Genomic DNA, 21,975 nt, shown 5'->3' on the forward strand with positions numbered 1-21,975 from the left:
TATAAAGAGAACCTGTCACCGTGTAATCTGCAGGCAGCGTGTTATAGAGCAGGAGGAGCTGAGCAGATTATATATAAAGAGAACCTGTCACCATGTAATCTGCAGGCAGCGTGTTATAGAGCAGGAGGAGCTGAGCAGATTATATATACAGAGAACCTGTCACCGTGTAATCTGCAGGCAGTGTGTTATAGAGCAGGAGGAGCTGAGCAGATTATATATAAAGAGAACCTGTCACCATGTAATCTGCAGGCAGCGTGTTATAGAGCAGGAGGAGCTGAGCAGATTATATATAAAGAGAACCTGTCACCATGTAATCTGCAGGCAGTGTGTTATAGGGCAGGAGGAGCTGAGCAGATTATATATAGAGAGAACCTGTCACCGTGTAATCTGCAGGCAGCGTGTTATAGAGCAGGAGGAGCTGAGCAGATTATATATACAGAGGACCTGTCACCGTGTAATCTGCAGGCAGTGTGTTATAGAGCAGGAGGAGCTGAGCAGATTATATATAAAGAGAACCTGTCACCGTGTAATCTGCAGGCAGTGTGTTATAGAGCAGGAGGAGCTGAGCAGATTATATATAAAGAGAACCTGTCACCATGTAATCTGCAGGCAGCGTGTTATAGAGCAGGAGGAGCTGAGCAGATTATATATACAGAGAACCTGTCACCATGTAATCTGCAGGCAGCGTGTTATAGAGCAGGAGGATCTGAGCAGATTATATATAAAGAGAACCTGTCACCGTGTAATCTGCAGGCAGCGTGTTATAGAGCAGGAGGAGCTGAGCAGATTATATATACAGAGAACCTGTCACCGTGTAATCTGCAGGCAGCGTGTTATAGAGCAGGAGGAGCTGAGCAGATTATATATACAGAGAACCTGTCACCATGTAATCTGCAGGCAGCGTGTTATAGAGCAGGAGGAGCTGAGCAGATTATACAGTTGCAAGAAAAAGTATGTGAACCCTTTGGAATGATATGGATTTCTGCACAAATTGGTCATAAAATGCGATCTGATCTTCATCTAAGTCACAACAATAGACAATCACAGTCTGCTTAAACTAATAACACACAAAGAGTTAAATGTTACCATGTTTTTAGTGAACACACCATGTAAACATTCACAGCGCAGGTGGAAAAAGTATGTGAACCCTTGGATTTAATATCTGGTTGAACCTCCTTTGTCAGCAATAACTTCCACCAAACGTTTCCTGTAGTTGCAGATCAGACGTGCACAACGGTCAGGAGTAATTCTTGGCCATTCCTCTTTACAGAACTGTTTCAGTTCAGCAATATTCTTGGGATGTCTGGTGTGAATCGCTTTCTTGAGGTCATGCCACAGCATCTCCATCGGGTTGAGGTCAGGACTCTGACTGGGCCACTCCAGAAGGCGGATTTTCTTCTGTTTAAGCCATTCTGTTGTTGATTTACTTCTATGCTTTGGGTCGTTGTCCTGTTGCAGCACCCATCTTCTGTTGAGCTTCAGCTGGTGGACAGATGGCATTAAGTTCTCCTGCAAAATGTCTTGATAAACTTGGGAATTCATTTTTCCTTTGATGATATCAATCCGTCCAGGCCCTGACGCAGCAAAGCAGCCCCAAATTATGATGCCCCCACCACCACCACACTTCACAGTTGGGATGAGGTTTTGATGTTGGTGTGCTGTGCCTCTTTTTCTCCACACATAGTGTTGTGTGTTTCTTCCAGACAACTCCACTTTGGTTTCATCTGTCCACAGAATATTTTGCCAGTACTGCTGTGGAACATCCAGGTGCTCTTGTGCAAACTGCAAACGTGCAGCAATGTTTTTTTGGACAGCAGTGGCTTCCTCTGCGGTATCCTCCCATGAAATCCATTCTTGTTTAGTGTTTTACGTATCGTAGATTCGCTAACAGGGATGTTACCATATGCCAGAGACTTCTGTAAGTCTTTAGCTGACACTGTAGGATTCTTCTTCACCTCATTGAGCAGTCTGTGCTGTGCTCTTGCAGTCATCTTTACAGGACGGACACTCCTATGGAGAGTAGCAGCAGTGCTGAACTTTCTCCATCTATAGACAATTTGTCTTACCGTGGACTGATGAACAGCAAGGCTTTTGGAGATACTTTTATAACCCTTTCCAGCTTTATGCAAGTCAACAATTCTTAATCGTAGGTCTTCTGAGAGCTCTTTTGTGCGAGGCATCATTCACATCGGGCAATGCTTCTTGTGAAAAGCAAACCCAGAACTGGTGTGTGTTTTTTATAGGGCAGGGCAGCTGTAACCAACACCTCCAATCTCATCTCATTGATTGGACTCCAGTTGGCAGACACCTCACTCCAATTAGCTCTTGGAGATGTCATTAGTCTAGGGGTTCACATACTTTCTCCACCTGCACTGTGAATGTTTACATGGTGTGTTCAATAAAAACATGGTAACATTTAACTCTTTGTGTGTTATTAGTTTAAGCCGACTGTGATTGTCTATTGTTGTGACTTAGATGAAGATCAGATCACATTTTATGACCAATTTGTGCAGAAATCCATATCATTCCAAAGGGTTCACATACTTTTTCTTGCAACTGTATATACCGTATATACCGCTTACACTGTGTATACTTACTGTATATACTGCTTACACTGTGTATACTTACTGTATATACTGCTTACATTGCACATATACTGTATATACCGCCTACACTGTGTATATATACTCTATATACCACTTACACTGTGTATATATATATATATATATATATATATATACATACAGTACAGACCAAAAGTTTAGACACACCTTCTCATTCAAAGAGTTTTCTTTATTTTCATGACTATGAAGGCATCAAAACTATGAATTAACATATGTGGAATTATATACATAACAAACAAGTGTAAAACAACTGAAAATATGTCATATTCTAGGTTCTTCAAAGTAGCCACCTTTTGCTTTGATTACTGCTTTGCACACTCTTGGCATTCTCTTGATGAGCTTCAAGAGGTAGTCCCCTGAAATGGTCTTCCAACAGTCTTGAAGGAGTTCCCAGAGATGCTTAGCACTTGTTGGCCCTTTTGCCTTCACTCTACGGTCCAGCTCACCCCAAACCATCTCGATTGGGTTCAGGTCCGGTGACTGTGGAGGCCAGGTCATCATTTCTTAAAGTAATGATGGCCACTCGTTTTTACTTAGCTGCTTTTTTCTTGCCATAATACAAATTCTAACAGTCTATTCAGTAGGACTATCAGCTGTGTATCCACCTGACTTCTCCTCAACGGAACTGATGGTCCCAACCCCATTTATAAGGCAAGAAATCCCACTTATTAAACCTGACAGGGCACACCTGTGAAGTGAAGACCATTTCAGGGGACGACCTCTTGAAGCTCATCAAGAGAATGCCAAGAGTGTGCAAAGCAGTAATCAAAGCAAAAGGTGGCTACTTTGAAGAACCTAGAATATGGCATATTTTCAGTTGTTTCACACTTGTTTGTTATGTATATAATTCCACATGTGTTAATTCATAGTTTTGATGCCTTCTGTTGTGCATTTTCATACGTATACAATATTATCTAATGACATTATAATCAAAATGAATGCTCATCTCATTGCCTTTAAGAATAAGATCAGCCTGAACCAAAGTTATATTATATGGCTGAGGAAGCCAAGATGAGTTCATGGCAAGTTCAGTCTACATAAAAAAAAAAAAATTGTGAACATAAACGGACATTGTATTTAAAAGTTATTACTAAAGATATGGGACCATCTGTAAGGAGTATGCCAACTCCCTAAAACATGTCTGTCTGGAGGGAACAAGGTTACTTGATAAGGACTCATGTCCGTATCACACACCTGCTGTATGAGGTTCAATTTATATATTCATAATTATATTATATATATCTTTGCATGGCATATTTAGTTTACAACATGTTAATCAATAATTCATATGTGTTATCTATGTGTAACAATGTATCGATTTATATATATGTTATATCATGTATTTACCATTTAGAAGGTACAGAAACAAGTAAGTTTAAGTTAATTGGATTTCAAAACAATAGTTATTCATGGATGTAGATAAATGAAATGTACAAGTTCCGATGCCCAGCATCAAAGCCGCTATATAAAATTTTCATCAAGTCAACCTATATTTCAAAAAGATAGGAGAAGACAGTCAACTCCAACAAGTCCAGGATATAGGTAATTAAAAGTGTCAGGAAAAGACCTTCCTCAATGATTTGTGGTAAGAAAGGTCAACGAAGTCATGAAAACATATTATAAGATATTTAATTTTAATGCTTAAAAGTTGTGACGTTCATCTACAGTACCGCAGTGCCATCTGGAGGCAGATGGACAATATTATATTATTTCATTATTTTTTCTATACCATATTAGGAGTTTGATATGACATCATGATGTTATTAGCATGCGAATACACCCACCTTACCTGATTGGGAATCCCTAACCTAAAGGGGATGATTCTTAGATAAGGGGGGGAATAATTACTCGTGTGCGGGGTAGCATGAAAAGAGCTAGCAAGAGAAAAAAGGAGGCGAGAGCTGGAGATTAAAAAAAGGAAAAGAGAGAAGTGGAGCTCTCTAGAGGGGTTTATCAAGATGAAAGCCATAATGAGATGCGCTATGATGGACCACCCAGCTTTCCTAGGAGCAGAAGTGAGATTCCTGCTAGGACTTGGTAAGAGACACAGAAAATTATATTTCATTTTATTAAGACTAATTTGATAGTGTGGGTGAAATTATACCATCTAGATTGGCGAATAAATAAATAATTAAATTAATTGATCATCTCCATATTGAGATGTAGTCTTAGGATATTGTGAGGCTTCATTTTACCTGCAGAAGAATCAAGACTCATAATCTAGCAAAGCATTAAATAATTGCTTATATATATACTGCTCAAAAAATAAAGGGAACACTTAAACAACACAATGTAACTCCAAGTCAATCACACTTCTGTGAAATCAAACTGTCCACTTAGGAAGCAACACTGAGTGACAATCAATTTCACATGTTGTTGTGCAAATGGGATAGACAACAGGTGGAAATTATAGGCAATTAGCAAGACACCCCCAATAAAGGAGTGGTTCTGCAAGTGGTGACCACAGACCACTTCTCAGTTCCTATGCTTCCTGGCTGATGTTTTGGTCACTTTTGAATGCTGGCGGTGCTTTCACTCTAATGGTAGCATCAGACGGAGTCTACAACCCACACAAGTGGCTCAGGTAGTGCAGCTTATCCAGGATGGCACATCAATGCGAGCTGTGGCAAGAAGGTTTGCTGTGTCTGTCAGCGTAGTGTCCAGAGCATGGAGGCGCTACCAGGAGACAGGCCAGTACATCAGGAGACGTGGAGGAGGCCGTAGGAGGGCAACAACCCAGCAGCAGGACCGCTACCTCCGCCTTTGTGCAAGGAGGAACAGGAGGAGCACTGCCAGAGCCCTGCAAAATGACCTCCAGCAGGCCACAAATGTGCATGTGTCTGCTCAAACGGTCAGAAACAGACTCCATGAGGGTGATATGAGGGCCCGACGTCCACAGGTGGGGGTTGTGCTTACAGCCCAACACCGTGCAGGACGTTTGGCATTTGCCAGAGAACACCAAGATTGGCAAATTTGCCACTGGCGCCCTGTGCTCTTCACAGATGAAAGCAGGTTCACACTGAGCACATGTGACAGACGTGACAGAGTCTGGAGACGCCATGGAGAACGTTCTGCTGCCTGCAACATCCTCCAGCTTGACCGGTTTGGCATTGGGTCAGTAATGGTGTGGGGTGGCATTTCTTTGGAGGGCCGCACAGCCCTCCATGTGCTCGCCAGAGGTAGCCTGACTGCCATTAGGTACGGAGATGAGATCCTCAGACCCCTTGTGAGACCATATGCTGGTGCGGTTGGCCCTGGGTTCCTCCTAATGCAAGACAATGCTAGACCTCATGTGGCTGGAGTGTGTCAGCAGTTCCTGCAAGACGAAGACATTGATGCTATGGACTGGCCCGCCCGTTCCCCAGACCTGAATCCAATTGATCACATCTGGGACATCATGTCTCGCTCTATCCACCAACGTCACGTTGCACCACAGACTGTCCAGGAGTTGGCAGATGCTTTAGTCCAGGTCTGGGAGGAGATCCCTCAGGAGACCGTCCGCCACCTCATCAGGAGCATGCACATGCATTGTAGGGAGGTCATACAGGCACGTGGAGGCCACACACACTACTGAGCCTCATTTTGACTTGTTTTAAGGACATTACATCAAAGTTGGATCAGCCTGTAGTGTGTTTTTCCACTTTAATTTTGAGTGTGACTCCAAATCCAGACCTCCATGGGTTGAAAAATTTGATTTCCATTTTTAAATTTTTGTGTGATTTTGTTGTCAGCACATTCAACTAAGTAAAGAACAAAGTATTTCAAAAGAATATTTAATTAACTCAGATCTAGGATGTGTTATTTTTGTGTTCCCTTTATTTTTTTGAGCAGTGTATATATATTGATAGAACATTCTTCGCCAAGCTAAGTGATGGATTCCCACAGGAAAGACGTCAAATCCTTTCCATTTAAGATCCTAGATCCCTGTTAATTGTCTTAATAGTCTTACCAAAGTTATATGTGTGAAAATAGTCCACGATGGGGAGGAAGGATACAGTTGTCTCTTCTAAGTTATATCCTTGGATGGATTTGCCCATCTTGAAGTCATGTGATGTGTAGTTGGTTAGGGGGGGGGGGGGGGGGGCAGAATGTATTTAGCATTCCATATTGATGTCTAGGATTAGACAGGCCCGTCCTGATATCATGAGGTTTTCTCTGAACAGAAGTAATGTATATAACTTATGTTCATATTTTGATATCCTAACCTGATAATAGCTTGGTTATAACGTGACAAGTTACTTCCACTCACATGTATTGTTAAGCTTGTAGTGCTTTATATCAATGCTGAATATATTAATTTGCATGTATCATTGTGTTTATTTACTTATATATGTTTATAACCTTGTAACCAATAAATCTGCATATTTTTATAATACCTGTGTATATTGTATAATGCAGACCTACATTTTATCATTAACGTCATCTCACGTCAAAAAGAACTTATTAATCTGAGGAAATAGTCGGACTCAGATGTGAATTGTATCAATTAGGTTGTCTACAATTCACCAGGTCATGATTTTAAGAATTTATGACAAATTTTATAAATTAAATTTTTTTATGGTTAATTATTTTTATGACCATAATTAATAATTCTTAATTGAATTATTACCCCCCGACACTTCATAGTCATGAAAATAAAGAAAACTCTTTGAATGAGAAGGTGTGTCCAAACTTTTGGTCTGTACTGTATATATATACTGTATATACCACTTACACTGTATATATATACTGTATATACCGCTTACACTGTATATATATATATATACTGTATATACAGCTTACATTGCATATATACTGTATATCCCGCCTACACTGTTTATATATACTGTATATACCGCCTACACTGTGTATATACTGTATATACCGCTTACACTGGGAATACATTTATCACTTTGCCATTACTCACACAAGACCTCCAGCAGAAAACAGCAGCAGCGATGGCACCAGCACCAGAGGGGTTACCATCACCAGGGAGGAGTTCTGGGGGGCGTCTGGTAAGCTGGTGATCCAGAAGGACAACCACCAGTCAGAGACGTTCCTGGAAGCTGGAAGAAAGGTCAAGAGTAGAGATGTGCAAATTTCCGCTTATGAAATTCGTTCACACTTCGTTTGGTGGTAAAAGGTGAATTGTGTTATGGATTCTGTTACCACGGACCATAACGCAATGCTATGACAAAATGCATAACGGAATGCCTTTAAAGGCATTCCGTCATAATATAAGTATATGGGCTGCAAAACGGATCCGTCCTGTTTCTGTTATGCAGGGGAGTCCTTCTCCTGATCCCGAGTCCTTTCCTAATCCCGAGTCCTCCCCTGATCCCGAGTCCTCCCCTGATCCCGAGTCCTCCCCTGATCCAGAGTCCTCCCCTGATCCAGAGTCCTCCCCTGATCCAGAGTCCTCCCCTGATCCAGAGTCCTCCCCTGATCCCGAGTCCTCCCCTGATCCAGAGTCCTCCCCTGACCCCGAGTCCTCCCCTGACCCCGAGTCCTCCCCTGAGTCCTCCCATGATCCCGAGTCCTCTCCTGACCCTGAGTCCTCTTCTGATCCCAAGTCCTCTCCTGAACCCGAGTCCTCTCCTGATCCCGAGTCCTCTCCTGAACCCGAGTCCTCTCCTGATCCCGAGTCCTCTCCTGATCCCGAGTCCTCTCCTGATCCCGAGTCCTCTCCTGATCCCGAGTCCTCTCCTGATCCCGAGTCCTCTCCTGATCCCGAGTCCTCTCCTGATCCCGAGTCCTCTCCTGATCCCGAGTCCTCCCCTGATCCCGAGTCCTCCCCTGATCCCGAGTTCTCCCCTGATCCCGAGTCCTCCCCTGATCCCGAGTCCTCTCCTGACCCTGAGTCCTCCCATGACCCTGAGTCCTCCCCTGATCCTCAGTCCTCCCCTGATCCTCAGTCCTCTCCTGACCCCGAGTCTGCCCCTGACCCTGAGTCCTCCCATGACCCTGAGTCCTCCCCTGAACCCGAGTCCTCCCCTGATCACGAGTCCTCCCTTGATCACGAGTCCTCCCCTGATCCCGAGTCCTCTCCTGACCCTGAGTCCTCCCCTGACCCGAGTCCTTCCCTGAGTCCTCCCATGATCCCGAGTCCTCTCCTGACCCTGAGTCCTCTTCTGATCCCAAGTCCTCTCCTGAACCCGAGTCCTCTCCTGATCCCAAGTCCTCTCCTGAACCCGAGTCCTCTCCTGATCCCGAGTCCTCTCCTGATCCCGAGTCCTCTCCTGATCCCGAGTCCTCTCCTGATCCCGAGTCCTCTCCTGATCCCGAGTCCTCTCCTGATCCCGAGTCCTCTCCTGATCCCGAGTCCTCTCCTGATCCCGAGTCCTCCCCTGATCCCGAGTTCTCCCCTGATCCCGAGTCCTCCCCTGATCCCGAGTCCTCTCCTGACCCTGAGTCCTCCCATGACCCTGAGTCCTCCCCTGATCCTCAGTCCTCCCCTGATCCTCAGTCCTCTCCTGACCCCGAGTCTGCCCCTGACCCTGAGTCCTCCCATGACCCTGAGTCCTCCCCTGAACCCGAGTCCTCCCCTGATCACGAGTCCTCCCTTGATCACGAGTCCTCCCCTGATCCCGAGTCCTCTCCTGACCCTGAGTCCTCCCCTGACCCGAGTCCTCCCCTGACCCTGAGTCCTCCCCTGACCCTGAGTCCTCTCCTGACCCTGAGTCCGCTCCTGAGTCCTCCCCTGATCCCAAGTCCTCCCCTGATCCCGAGTCCTCTCCTGACCCTGAGTCCTCCCATGACCCTGAGTCCTCCCCTTATCCTCAGTCCTCTCCTGACCCCGAGTCCGCCCCTGACCCTGAGTCCTCCCATGACCCTGAGTCCTCACCTGATCCTGAGTCCTCCCCTGATCCAGAGTCCTATCCTGACCCTGAGTCCTCCCATGATCCCGAGTCCTCTCCTGACCCTGAGTCCTCTTCTGATCCCAAGCCCTCTCCTGAACCCGAGTCCTCTCCTGATCCCGAGTCCTCTCCTGAACCCGAGTCCTCTCCTGAACCCGAGTCCTCTCCTGAACCCGAGTCCTCCCCTGATCACGAGTCCTCCCCTGATCCTGAGTCCTCTCCTGACCCTGAGTCCTCCCCTGACCCTGAGTCCTCCCCTGACCCTGAGTCCTCCCCTGATCCTGAGTCCTCTCCTGACCCTGAGTCCGCTCCTGAGTCCTCCCTTGATCCCTAGTCCTCTCCTGATCCCGAGTCCTCTCCTGACCCTGAGTCCTCCCATGACCCTGAGTCCTCCCCTGATCCTCAGTCCTCCCCTGATCCCGAGTCCTCTCCTGACCCCGAGTCCGCCCCTGACCCTGAGTCCTCCCCTGAGTCCTCTCCTGATCCCGAGTCCTCTCCTGACCCTGAGTCCTCCCATGATCCCGCGTCCTCTCCTGACCCTGAGTTCTCTCCTCACCCTGAGTTCTCCCATGATCCCGAGTCCTCTCCTGACCCTGAGTCCTCTTCTGATCCCGAGTACTCTTCTGATCCCGAGTCCTCTCCTGAACCCGAGTCCTCTCCTGATCCCGAGTCCTCCCCTGATCCCGAGTCCTCCCCTGATCTCGAGTCCTTTCCTGACCCTGAGTCCTCCCCTGATCCTGAGTCCTCTCCTGACCCTGAGTCCTCTCCTGACCCTGAGTCCTCCCATGATCCTGAGTCCTCTCCTGACCCCGAGTCCGCCCCTGACCCTGAGTCCTCCCATGACCCTGAGTCCTCCCCTGATCCTGTGTCCTCCCCTGATCCCGAATCCTCTCCTGACCCTGAGTCCTCCCATGATCCCGCGTCCTCTCCTGACCCTGAGTCCTCCCCTGATCCAGAGTCCTCTCCTGACCCTGAGTCCTCCCATGGTCCCGAGTCCACCCCTGACCCCGAGTCCTCCCCTGATCCCGAGTCCTCCCCTGATCCCGAGTCCTCTCCTGACCCTGAGTCCTCTCATGACCCTGAGTCCTCCCCTGATCCAGAGTCCTCCCCTGATCCAGAGTCCTCCCCTGATCCCGAGTCCTCCCCTGATCCAGAGTCCTCCCCTGACCCCGAGTCCTCCCCTGACCCCGAGTCCTCCCCTGAGTCCTCCCATGATCCCGAGTCCTCTCCTGACCCTGAGTCCTCTTCTGATCCCAAGTCCTCTCCTGAACCCGAGTCCTCTCCTGATCCCAAGTCCTCTCCTAAACCCGAGTCCTCTCCTGATCCCGAGTCCTCTCCTGATCCCGAGTCCTCTCCTGATCCCGAGTCCTCTCCTGATCCCGAGTCCTCTCCTGATCCCGAGTCCTCCCCTGATCCCGAGTCCTCCCCTGATCCCGAGTCCTCCCCTGATCCCGAGTTCTCCCCTGATCCCGAGTCCTCCCCTGATCCCGAGTCCTCTCCTGACCCTGAGTCCTCTCATGACCCTGAGTCCTCCCCTGATCCTCAGTCCTCTCCTGACCCCGAGTCTGCCCCTGACCCTGAGTCCTCCCATGACCCTGAGTCCTCCCCTGAACCCGAGTCCTCCCCTGATCACGAGTCCTCCCTTGATCACGAGTCCTCCCCTGATCCCGAGTCCTCTCCTGACCCTGAGTCCTCCCCTGACCCGAGTCCTCCCCTGACCCTGAGTCCTCTCCTGACCCTGAGTCCGCTCCTGAGTCCTCCCCTGATCCCAAGTCCTCCCCTGATCCCGAGTCCTCTCCTGACCCTGAGTCCTCCCATGACCCTGAGTCCTCCCCTGATCCTCAGTCCTCTCCTGACCCCGAGTCCGCCCCTGACCCTGAGTCCTCCCATGACCCTGAGTCCTCACCTGATCCTGAGTCCTCCCCTGATCCAGAGTCCTATCCTGACCCTGAGTCCTCCCATGATCCCGAGTCCTCCCATGATCCCGAGTCCTCTCCTGACCCTGAGTCCTCCCCTGACCCTGAGTCCTCCCCTGATCCTGAGTCCTCTCCTGACCCTGAGTCTGCTCCTGAGTCCTCCCTTGATCCCTAGTCCTCTCCTGATCCCGAGTCCTCTCCTGACCCTGAGTCCTCCCATGACCCTGAGTCCTCCCCTGATCCTCAGTCCTCCCCTGATCCCGAGTCCTCTCCTGACCCCGAGTCCGCCCCTGACCCTGAGTCCTCCCCTGAGTCCTCTCCTGACCCTGAGTCCTCCCATGATCCCGCGTCCTCTCCTGACCCTGAGTTCTCTCCTCACCCTGAGTTCTCCCATGATCCCGAGTCCTCTCCTGACCCTGAGTCCTCTTCTGATCCCGAGTACTCTTCTGATCCCGAGTCCTCTCCTGAACCCGAGTCCTCTCCTGATCCCGAGTCCTCTCCTGATCCCGAGTCCTCCCCTGATCCCGAGTCCTCCCCTGATCTCGAGTCCTTTCCTGACCCTGAGTCCTCCCCTGATCCTGAGTCCTCTCCTGACCCTGAGTCCTCTCCTGACCCTGAGTCCTCCCATGATCCTGAGTCCTCTCCTGACCCCGAGTCCGCCCCTGACCCTGAGTCCTCCCATGACCCTGAGTCCTCCCCTGATCCTGTGTCCTCCCCTGATCCTGAATCCTCTCCTGACCCTGAGTCCTCCCATGATCCCGCGTCCTCTCCTGACCCTGAGTCCTCCCCTGATCCAGAGTCCTCTCCTGACCCTGAGTCCTCCCATGGTCCCGAGTCCACCCCTGACCCCGAGTCCACCCCTGACCCCGAGTCCTCCCCTGATCCCGAGTCCTCCCCTGATCCCGAGTTCTCTCCTGACCCTGAGTCCTCTCATGACCCTGAGTCCTCCCCTGATCCCGAGTCCTCTCCTGACCCTGAGTCCTCCCATGATCCTGAGTCCTCTCCTGACCCTGAGTCCTCTCCTGATCCCGAATCCTCCCCTGCATAACGGAAACGGGACGGATCCGTTTTGCAGCAAATAGACTTTTATTATGACGGAATGAATAAATGAATGTCTCTAAAGACATTGCGTTATACATTCTGTCATAGAATTGCGTTATGGTCCGTGAAGACGGAATCCATAACACAATTCACCTTTTACCTTCAAACAAAGTGTGAACGAATTTCATAAGATGAAAATCGCTCATCTCTAGTAAAGATGTTAAGATCCATCCGCTGTTCCTCGCAGATGTCGGCCAATTGTCGGCCCAGATATAGCCCAGAACATCTGCGCCAGAGAGACCGGGGCGATGTCTGCCGTGATCACAGGAGGACTAAGTGTGGATGGAGAGGACACTCACCCTGCATGAAGAGTAACGCCAGGAGCACGGAGGCCCCCAGTGTGGCCCCGACCGCTCTCCAATATGCCACATACACCTGCAGGGACACGGCCCCTTCCTTCTTCTCCTCCTCCTTCTTCATCCCCGAGCCTGGAGCTGCTAGTGGCCCCTCGTCTCCATCCTCCAAACTCTCAGGACTCACGCTGGACTCTAGGAGGAAAGATATCAGAAGAGGCGACCTGATATACGGGTGTGTGTTGTGCCTTTTCATAGGTAAATACATTCATATCCAATTCATTATTGTCAAAATGGATGTTCATTGCCTTTAAGAGCCATGCTCTACTATAGTTGCAATTTTGTATGTCTTGAGTAGGCCAATTTAAGGTCACACAAAGGTTTATACTCTTCAGTGTTATCCTTCCCATGAATGTACCAGTCTGAGAAGAGGCCTCCTTGTCTACTTTTAAATTTATGACGGGAGGTAAAGATAAGCTCTATGCAGCTGGTGATCATTACCTATACAATTAGATATTTATTAATGAAGCAAAATATATAATATGTGTGTATTCATTTAATGAGCCTTAGTTAGTCCTTAGCATAAGACAATCAGTAGGACATATATATATATATTTGTTTATATTATATTGTTATATGTTACGAAGACAACATGTATCCAGTATTGTATATATTTCTCATTAGAAGAGTGTCTGTAAAGATGTGTGTTTTGTAACCGTGATTAACCCTAACCGTGATCACATCTTTGATATGACAGAGGAGGTACTGATATCTCTGTGAGAAAACAAGGTTATTTACGATCCATAAATTAAGTGTGAGAAACTGTCAGAGAGACACCTAGAGGTCTGTGTCTAATTGCTACAAGTGTCAGAATTAATCCCTATGGCTTTGAATTAAAGCTTCTAAGGTCAAAATGTATATTCAGACTTACATAAGTTAACCCTTTATACTATGATGCAAATAGCTTATACAGCAGTGCCACCTAGGTATGAGTAGGTGACATTACAACAGTAGCAAAAGTGCATTCTGGGTAAGGTTATGATGTCACATTTTTATCAATGGTCACGCCCATCCGACAATGATTGGAAAGTTCCAAACTAGGAAGGTGTGTCTAACTGATAAGTTTGGGATCATAAGCCATACACAGGCGGTAGGAAAGGAGAGAAAGAAAGGAGAAAGGTAGAAAGAAAGAAGGAGAAGTAGAGAGGTCTATCTAAATGAAAGCCATAATGAGATGCGCTATGATGGACCACCCAGCTTTCCTAGGAGCAGAAGTGAGATTCCTACTAGGACTTGGTAAGAGACACAGAAAATGATATTTCATTTTATTAAGACTAATTTGATAGTGTGGGTGAAATTATATCATCTAGATTGGCGAATAAATAAATGATTAAATTAATTGATCATCTCCATATTGAGATGTAGTTTTAGGATATTGTGAGGCTTCATTCTACCTGCAGAGGAATCAAGACTCATAATCTAGCAAAGCATTGAATAATTGCTTTTATATATATATATATTGATAGAACATTCTTCGCCAAGCTAAGTGATGGATTCCCACAGGAAAGACATCAAGTCCTTCCCATTTAAGATCCTAGATCCCTGTTATTTGTCTTAATAGTCTTACCAAAGTTATATATGTGAAAATAGTCTAGGATGGGGCGGAAGGATACAGTTATCTCTTCTAAGTTATATCCTTGGATGGATTTGCCCATCTTGAAGTCATGTGATGTGTAGTTGGTTAGGGGGGGGGGGGGGGGGGGGGCAGAATGTATTTAGCATTCTTTATTGATGTCTAGGATTAGACATGCCCGTCCTGATGTCATGAGGTTTTCTCTGAACAGAAGTAATGTATATAACTTATGTTCCTCCTTTGATATCCTAACCTAATAATAGCTCGGTTATAATGTGACAAGTTATTTCCACTCACATGTATTGTTAAGCTTGTAATACTTTATATTAACGCTATATATATTCATTCACATGTATCATTGTGTTTATTTACTTATATATGTTTATAATCTTGTAACCAATAAATCTGCATATTTTTATAATACCTGTGTATATTGTATAATGCAGACCTACATTTTATCATTAACGTCATCTCACGTCAAAAAGAACTTATTTATCTGAGGAAATAGTCGGCCTCAGATGTGAATTGTATCAATTAGGTTGTCTACAATTCACCAGGTCATGATTTTAAGAATTTATCACAAATTTTATAAATTTAATTTTTTTATGGTTAATTATTTTTATGACCATAATTAATAATTCTTAATTGAATAATTACCCACCGACATATGAGAACAGTCCGCCCCTGTGAAGTCTCTGGTTTTATGTATCAGGACTCACGCTGGACTCTAGGAGGACAGATATCGGGAGAGCCGACCTGATATACGGGTGTGAGAACAGTCCGCCCCTGTGAAGTCTCTGGTTTTATGTATCAGGACTCCCGCTGGACTCTAGGAGGACAGATATCGGGAGAGCCGACCTGATATACGGGTGTGAGAACAGTCCGCCCCTGTGAAGTCTCTGGTTTTATGTATCAGGACTCCCGCTGGACTCTAGGAGGACAGATATCGGGAGAGCCGACCTGATATACGGGTGTGAGAACAGTCCGCCCCTGTGAAGTCTCTGGTTTTATGTATCAGGACTCACGCTGGACTCTAGGAGGACAGATATCGGGAGAGCCGACCTGATATACGGGTGTGAGAACAGTCCGCCCCTGTGAAGACTCTGGTTTTATGTATCAGGACTGACGCTGGACTCTAGGAGGACAGATATCAGGAGAGCCGACCTGATATACGGGTGTGAGAACAGTCCGCCCCTTTGAAGTCTCTGGTTTTATGTATCTGGACTGACGCTGGACTCTAGGACAGATATCGGGAGAGCCGACCTGATATACGGGTGTGAGAACAGTCCGCCCCTGTGAAGTCTCTGGTTTTATGTATCAGGACTCACGCTGGACTCTAGGAGGACAGATATCGGGAGAGCCGATCTGATATACGGGTGTGAGAACAGTCCGCTCCTGTGATGTCTCTGGTTTTATGTATCAGGACTGACGCTGGACTCTAGAAGGACAGATATCAGGAGAGCCGACCTGATATACGGGTGTGAGAACAGTCCGCCCCTGTGAAGTCTCTGGTTTTATGTATCAGGACTGACGCTGGACTCTAGGAGGACAGATATCGGGAGAGCCGACCTGATATACGGGTGTGAGAACAGTCCGCTCCTGTGAAGTCTCTGGTTTTATGTATCAGGACTCCCGCTGGACTCTAGGAGGACAGATATCGGGAGAGCCGACCTGATATACGGGTGTGAGAACAGTCCGCCCCAGTGAAGTCTCTGGTTTTATGTATCAGGACTCCCGCTGGACTCTATGAGGACAGATATCAGGAGAGCCGACCTGATATATGGGTGTGAGAACAGTCCGACCCTGTGAAGTCTCTGGTTTTATGTATCAGGACTCCCGCTGGACTCTAGGAGGACAGATATCGGGAGAGCCGACCTGATATACGGGTGTGAGAACAGTCCGCCCCTGTGAAGTCTCTGGTTTTATGTATCAAGACTGACGCTGGACTCTAGGAGGACAGATATCAGGAGAGCCGACCTGATATACGGGTGTGAGAACAGTCCGCTCCTGTGAAGTCTCTGGTTTTATGTATCAGGACTCCCGCTGGACTCTAGGAGGACAGATATCGGGAGAGCCGACCTGATATACGGGTGTGAGAACAGTCCGCTCCTGTGAAGTCTCTGGTTTTATGTATCAGGACTGACGCTGGACTCTAGGAGGATAGATATCGGGAGAGCCGACCTGATATACGGGTGTGAGAACAGTCCGCCCCTGTGAAGTCTCTGGTTTTATGTATCAGGACTGACGCTGGACTCTAGGAGGATAGATATCGGGAGAGCCGACCTGATATACGGGTGTGAGAACAGTCCGCCCCTGTGAAGGCTCTGGTTTTATGTATCAGGACTCCCGCTGGACTCTAGGAGGACAGACATCGGGAGAGCCGACCTGATATACGGGTGTGAGAACAGTCCGCTCCTGTGAAGTCTCTGGTTTTATGTATCAGGACTGACGCTGGACTCTAGGAGGACAGATATCAGGAGAGCCGACCTGATATACGGGTGTGAGAACAGTCCGCCCCTGTGAAGTCTCTGGTTTTATGTATCAGGACTGACGCTGGACTCTAGGAGGACAGATATCAGGAGAGCCGACCTGATATACGGGTGTGAGAACAGTCCGCTCCTGTGATGTCTCTGGTTTTATGTATCAGGACTGACGCTGGACTCTAGGAGGACAGATATCAGGAGAGCCGACCTGATATACAGGTGTGAGAACAGTCCGCCCCTGTGAAGTCTCTGGTTTTATGTATCAGGACTTCCGCTGGACTCTAGGAGGACAGATATCGGGAGAGCCGACCTGATATACGGGTGTGAGAACAGTCCACCCCTGTGAAGTCTCTGGTTTTATGTATCAAGACTGACGCTGGACTCTAGGAGGACAGATATCAGGAGAGCCGACCTGATATACGGGTGTGGGAACAGTCCGCCCCTGTGAAGTCTCTGGTTTTATGTATCAGGACTCCCGCTGGACTCTAGGAGGACAGATATCGGGAGAGCCGACCTGATATACGGGTGTGAGAACAGTCCGCCCCTGTGAAGTCTCTGGTTTTATGTATCTGGACTGACGCTGGACTCTAGGACAGATATCGGGAGAGCCGATCTGATATACGGGTGTGAGAACAGTCCGCTCCTGTGATGTCTCTGGTTTTATGTATCAGGACTGACGCTGGACTCTAGAAGGACAGATATCAGGAGAGCCGACCTGATATACGGGTGTGAGAACAGTCCGCCCCTGTGAAGTCTCTGGTTTTATGTATCAGGACTGACGCTGGACTCTAGGAGGACAGATATCGGGAGAGCCGACCTGATATACGGGTGTGAGAACAGTCCGCCCCTGTGAAGTCTCTGGTTTTATGTATCAGGACTCCCGCTGGACTCTAGGAGGACAGATATCGGGAGAGCCGACCTGATATACGGGTGTGAGAACAGTCCGCCCCAGTGAAGTCTCTGGTTTTATGTATCAGGACTCCCGCTGGACTCTATGAGGACAGATATCAGGAGAGCCGACCTGATATATGGGTGTGAGAACAGTCCGCCCCTGTGAAGTCTCTGGTTTTATGTATCAAGACTGACGCTGGACTCTAGGAGGACAGATATCAGGAGAGCCGACCTGATATACGGGTGTGAGAACAGTCCGCTCCTGTGAAGTCTCTGGTTTTATGTATCAGGACTCCCGCTGGACTCTAGGAGGACAGATATCGGGAGAGCCGACCTGATATACGGGTGTGAGAACAGTCCGCCCCTGTGAAGTCTCTGGTTTTATGTATCAGGACTCCTGCTGGACTCTAGGAGGACAGATATCGGGAGAGCCGACCTGATATACGGGTGTGAGAACAGTCCGCTCCTGTGAAGTCTCTGGTTTTATGTATCAGGACTCCCGCTGGACTCTAGGAGGACAGATATCGGGAGAGCCGACCTGATATACGGGTGTGAGAACAGTCCGCCCCTGTGAAGTCTCTGGTTTTATATATCAGGACTGACGCTGGACTCTAGGAGGACAGATATCGGGAGAGCCGACCTGATATACGGGTGTGAGAACAGTCCGCCCCTGTGAAGTCTCTGGTTTTATGTATCAGGACTCCCGCTGGACTCTATGAGGACAGATATCAGGAGAGCCGACCTGATATACGGGTGTGAGAACAGTCCGCCCCAGTGAAGTCTCTGGTTTTATGTATCAGGACTCCCGCTGGACTCTATGAGGACAGATATCAGGAGAGCCGACCTGATATATGGGTGTGAGAACAGTCCGCCCCTGTGAAGTCTCTGGTTTTATGTATCAAGACTGACGCTGGACTCTAGGAGGACAGATATCAGGAGAGCCGACCTGATATACGGGTGTGAGAACAGTCCGCTCCTGTGAAGTCTCTGGTTTTATGTATCAGGACTCCCGCTGGACTCTAGGAGGACAGATATCGGGAGAGCCGACCTGATATACGGGTGTGAGAACAGTCCGCTCCTGTGAAGTCTCTGGTTTTATGTATCAGGACTCCCGCTGGACTCTAGGAGGACAGACATCGGGAGAGCCGACCTGATATACGGGTGTGAGAACAGTCCGCCCCTGTGAAGTCTCTGGTTTTATGTATCAAGACTGACGCTGGACTCTAGGAGGACAGATATCAGGAGAGCCGACCTGATATACGGGTGTGAGAACAGTCCGCTCCTGTGATGTCTCTGGTTTTATGTATCAGGACTGACGCTGGACTCTAGGAGGACAGATATCAGGAGAGCCGACCTGATATACGGGTGTGAGAACAGTCCGCCCCTGTGAAGTCTCTGGTTTTATGTATCAGGACTGACGCTGGACTCTAGGAGGACAGATATCGGGAGAGCCGACCTGATATACAGGTGTGAGAACAGTCCGCCCCTGTGAAGTCTCTGGTTTTATGTATCAGGACTTCCGCTGGACTCTAGGAGGACAGATATCGGGAGAGCCGACCTGATATACGGGTGTGAGAACAGTCCGCCCCTGTGAAGTCTCTGGTTTTATGTATCAGGACTCCCGCTGGACTCTAGGAGGACAGATATCGGGAGAGCCGACCTGATATACGGGTGTGAGAACAGTCCGCCCCTGTGAAGTCTCTGGTTTTATGTATCAGGACTGACGCTGGACTCTATGAGGACAGATATCAGGAGAGCCGACCTGATATACGGGTGTGAGAACAGTCCGCCCCTGTGAAGTCTCTGGTTTTATGTATCAGGACTGACGCTGGACTCTAGGAGGACAGATATCGGGAGAGCCGACCTGATATACGGGTGTGAGAACAGTCCGCCCCTGTGATGTCTCTGGTTTTATGTATCAGGACTCCCGCTGGACTCTAGGAGGACAGATATCAGGAGAGCCGACCTGATATACGGGTGTGAGAACAGTCCGCCCCTGTGAAGTCTCTGGTTTTATGTATCTGGACTGACGCTGGACTCTAGGAGGACAGATATCAGGAGAGCCGACCTGATATACGGGTGTGAGAACAGTCCGCCCCTGTGAAGTCTCTGGTTTTATGTATCAGGACTCCCGCTGGACTCTAGGAGGACAGATATCGGGAGAGCCGACCTGATATACGGGTGTGAGAACAGTCCGCCCCTGTGAAGTCTCTGGTTTTATGTATCAGGACTGACGCTGGACTCTAGGAGGACAGATATCGGGAGAGCCGACCTGATATACGGGTGTGAGAACAGTCCGCCCCTGTGAAGTCTCTGGTTTTATGTATCAGGACTCCCGCTGGACTCTAGGAGGACAGATATCGGGAGAGCCGACCTGATATACGGGTGTGAGAACAGTCCGCCCCTGTGAAGTCTCTGGTTTTATGTATCAGGACTGACGCTGGACTCTAGGAGGACAGATATCGGGAGAGCCGACCTGATATACGGGTGTGAGAACAGTCCGCCCCTGTGAAGGCTCTGGTTTTATGTATCAGGACTCCCGCTGGACTCTAGGAGGACATATATCGGGAGAGCCGACCTGATATACGGGTGTGAGAACAGTCCGCCCCTGTGAAGTCTCTGGTTTTATGTATCAGGACTGATACTGGACTCTAGGAGGACAGATATCGGGAGAGCCGACCTGATATACGGGTGTGAGAACAGTCCGCCCCTGTGAAGTCTCTGGTTTTATGTATCAGGACTCCCGCTGGACTCTAGAAGGACAGATATCAGGAGAGCCGACCTGATATACGGGTGTGAGAACAGTCCGCCCCTGTGAAGTCTCTGGTTTTATGTATCAGGACTGACGCTGGACTCTAGGAGGACAGATATCAGGAGAGCCGACCTGATATACGGGTGTGAGAACAGTCCGCCCCTGTGAAGTCTCTGGTTTTATGTATCAGGACTCCCGCTGGACTCTAGGAGGACAGATATCAGGAGAGCCGACCTGATATACGGGTGTGAGAACAGTCCGCCCCTGTGAAGACTCTGGTTTTATGTATCAGGACTCAAGATGGACTCTAGGAGGACAGATATCGGGAGAGCCGACCTGATATACGGGTGTGAGAACAGTCCGCCCCTGTGAAGTCTCTGGTTTTATGTATCAGGACTCCCGCTGGACTCTATGAGGACAGATATCAGGAGAGCCGACCTGATATACGGGTGTGAGAACAGTCCGCCCCTGTGAAGTCTCTGGTTTTATGTATCAAGACTGACGCTGGACTCTAGGAGGACAGATATCAGGAGAGCCGACCTGATATACGGGTGTGAGAACAGTCCGCCCCTGTGAAGTCTCTGGTTTTATGTATCAGGACTCCCGCTGGACTCTAGGAGGACAGATATCGGGAGAGCCGACCTGATATACGGGTGTGAGAACAGTCCGCCCCTGTGAAGTCTCTGGTTTTATGTATCAGGACTGACGCTGGATTCTAGGAGGACAGATATCGGGAGAGCCGACCTGATATACGGGTGTGAGAACAGTCCGCCCCTGTGAAGTCTCTGGTTTTATGTATCAGGACTCCCGCTGGACTCTAGGAGGACAGATATCGGGAGAGCCGACCTGATATACGGGTGTGAGAACAGTCCGCTCCTGTGAAGTCTCTGGTTTTATGTATCAGGACTGACGCTGGACTCTAGGAGGACAGATATCGGGAGAGCCGACCTGATATACGGGTGTGAGAACAGTCCGCCCCTGTGAAGTCTCTGGTTTTATGTATCAGGACTGACGCTGGACTCTAGGAGGACAGATATCGGGAGAGCCGACCTGATATACGGGTGTGAGAACAGTCCGCCCCTGTGAAGTCTCTGGTTTTATGTATCAGGACTCCCGCTGGACTCTAGGAGGACAGATATCGGGAGAGCCGACCTGATATACGGGTGTGAGAACAGTCCGCTCCTGTGAAGTCTCTGGTTTTATGTATCAAGACTGACGCTGGACTCTAGGAGGACAGATATCAGGAGAGCCGACCTGATATACGGGTGTGAGAACAGTCCGCCCCTGTGAAGTCTCTGGTTTTATGTATCAGGACTGACGCTGGACTCTAGGAGGACAGATATCAGGAGAGCCGACCTGATATACGGGTGTGAGAACAGTCCGCCCCTGTGATGTCTCTGGTTTTATGTATCAGGACTGACGCTGGACTCTAGGAGGACAGATATC

At 48.5% G+C, this 21,975-nt stretch overlaps 2 protein-coding genes and 1 long non-coding RNA gene across 6 annotated transcripts in view; 1 reads left to right on the forward strand and 2 right to left on the reverse strand.

Moving 5' to 3' along the window:
* Nucleotides 1–21,975, forward strand: part of LOC120999841 — a 190,356-nt gene that overhangs the window by 58,905 nt on the left and 109,476 nt on the right. Inside the window, exon 2 of the long non-coding RNA XR_005778658.1 lies at nucleotides 1,225–1,226. This is a non-coding gene — a long non-coding RNA (uncharacterized LOC120999841). The remainder of the gene's footprint in view (nucleotides 1–1,224; nucleotides 1,227–21,975) is intronic.
* LOC120999840 (ATP-binding cassette sub-family C member 10-like) overlaps nucleotides 1–21,975 on the reverse strand; it is a 269,544-nt gene that overhangs the window by 56,543 nt on the left and 191,026 nt on the right. The window lies entirely within an intron of this gene.
* The window catches only part of ABCC10 (ATP binding cassette subfamily C member 10), a 141,964-nt gene that overhangs the window by 56,543 nt on the left and 63,446 nt on the right, over nucleotides 1–21,975 (reverse strand). For all 3 annotated transcript variants that reach the window (XM_040430857.1, XM_040430856.1, XM_040430855.1), the window contains 2 exons: nucleotides 12,777–12,965; nucleotides 7,531–7,669 (listed from right to left, as the gene is read on the reverse strand). In XM_040430857.1, the coding sequence (XP_040286791.1) occupies nucleotides 7,531–7,669; nucleotides 12,777–12,965 (328 nt within the window). The remainder of the gene's footprint in view (nucleotides 1–7,530; nucleotides 7,670–12,776; nucleotides 12,966–21,975) is intronic.

This window comes from Bufo bufo, chromosome 4 (assembly GCF_905171765.1).
Source record: "Bufo bufo chromosome 4, aBufBuf1.1, whole genome shotgun sequence".
Taxonomy (NCBI): domain Eukaryota; kingdom Metazoa; phylum Chordata; class Amphibia; order Anura; family Bufonidae; genus Bufo; species Bufo bufo.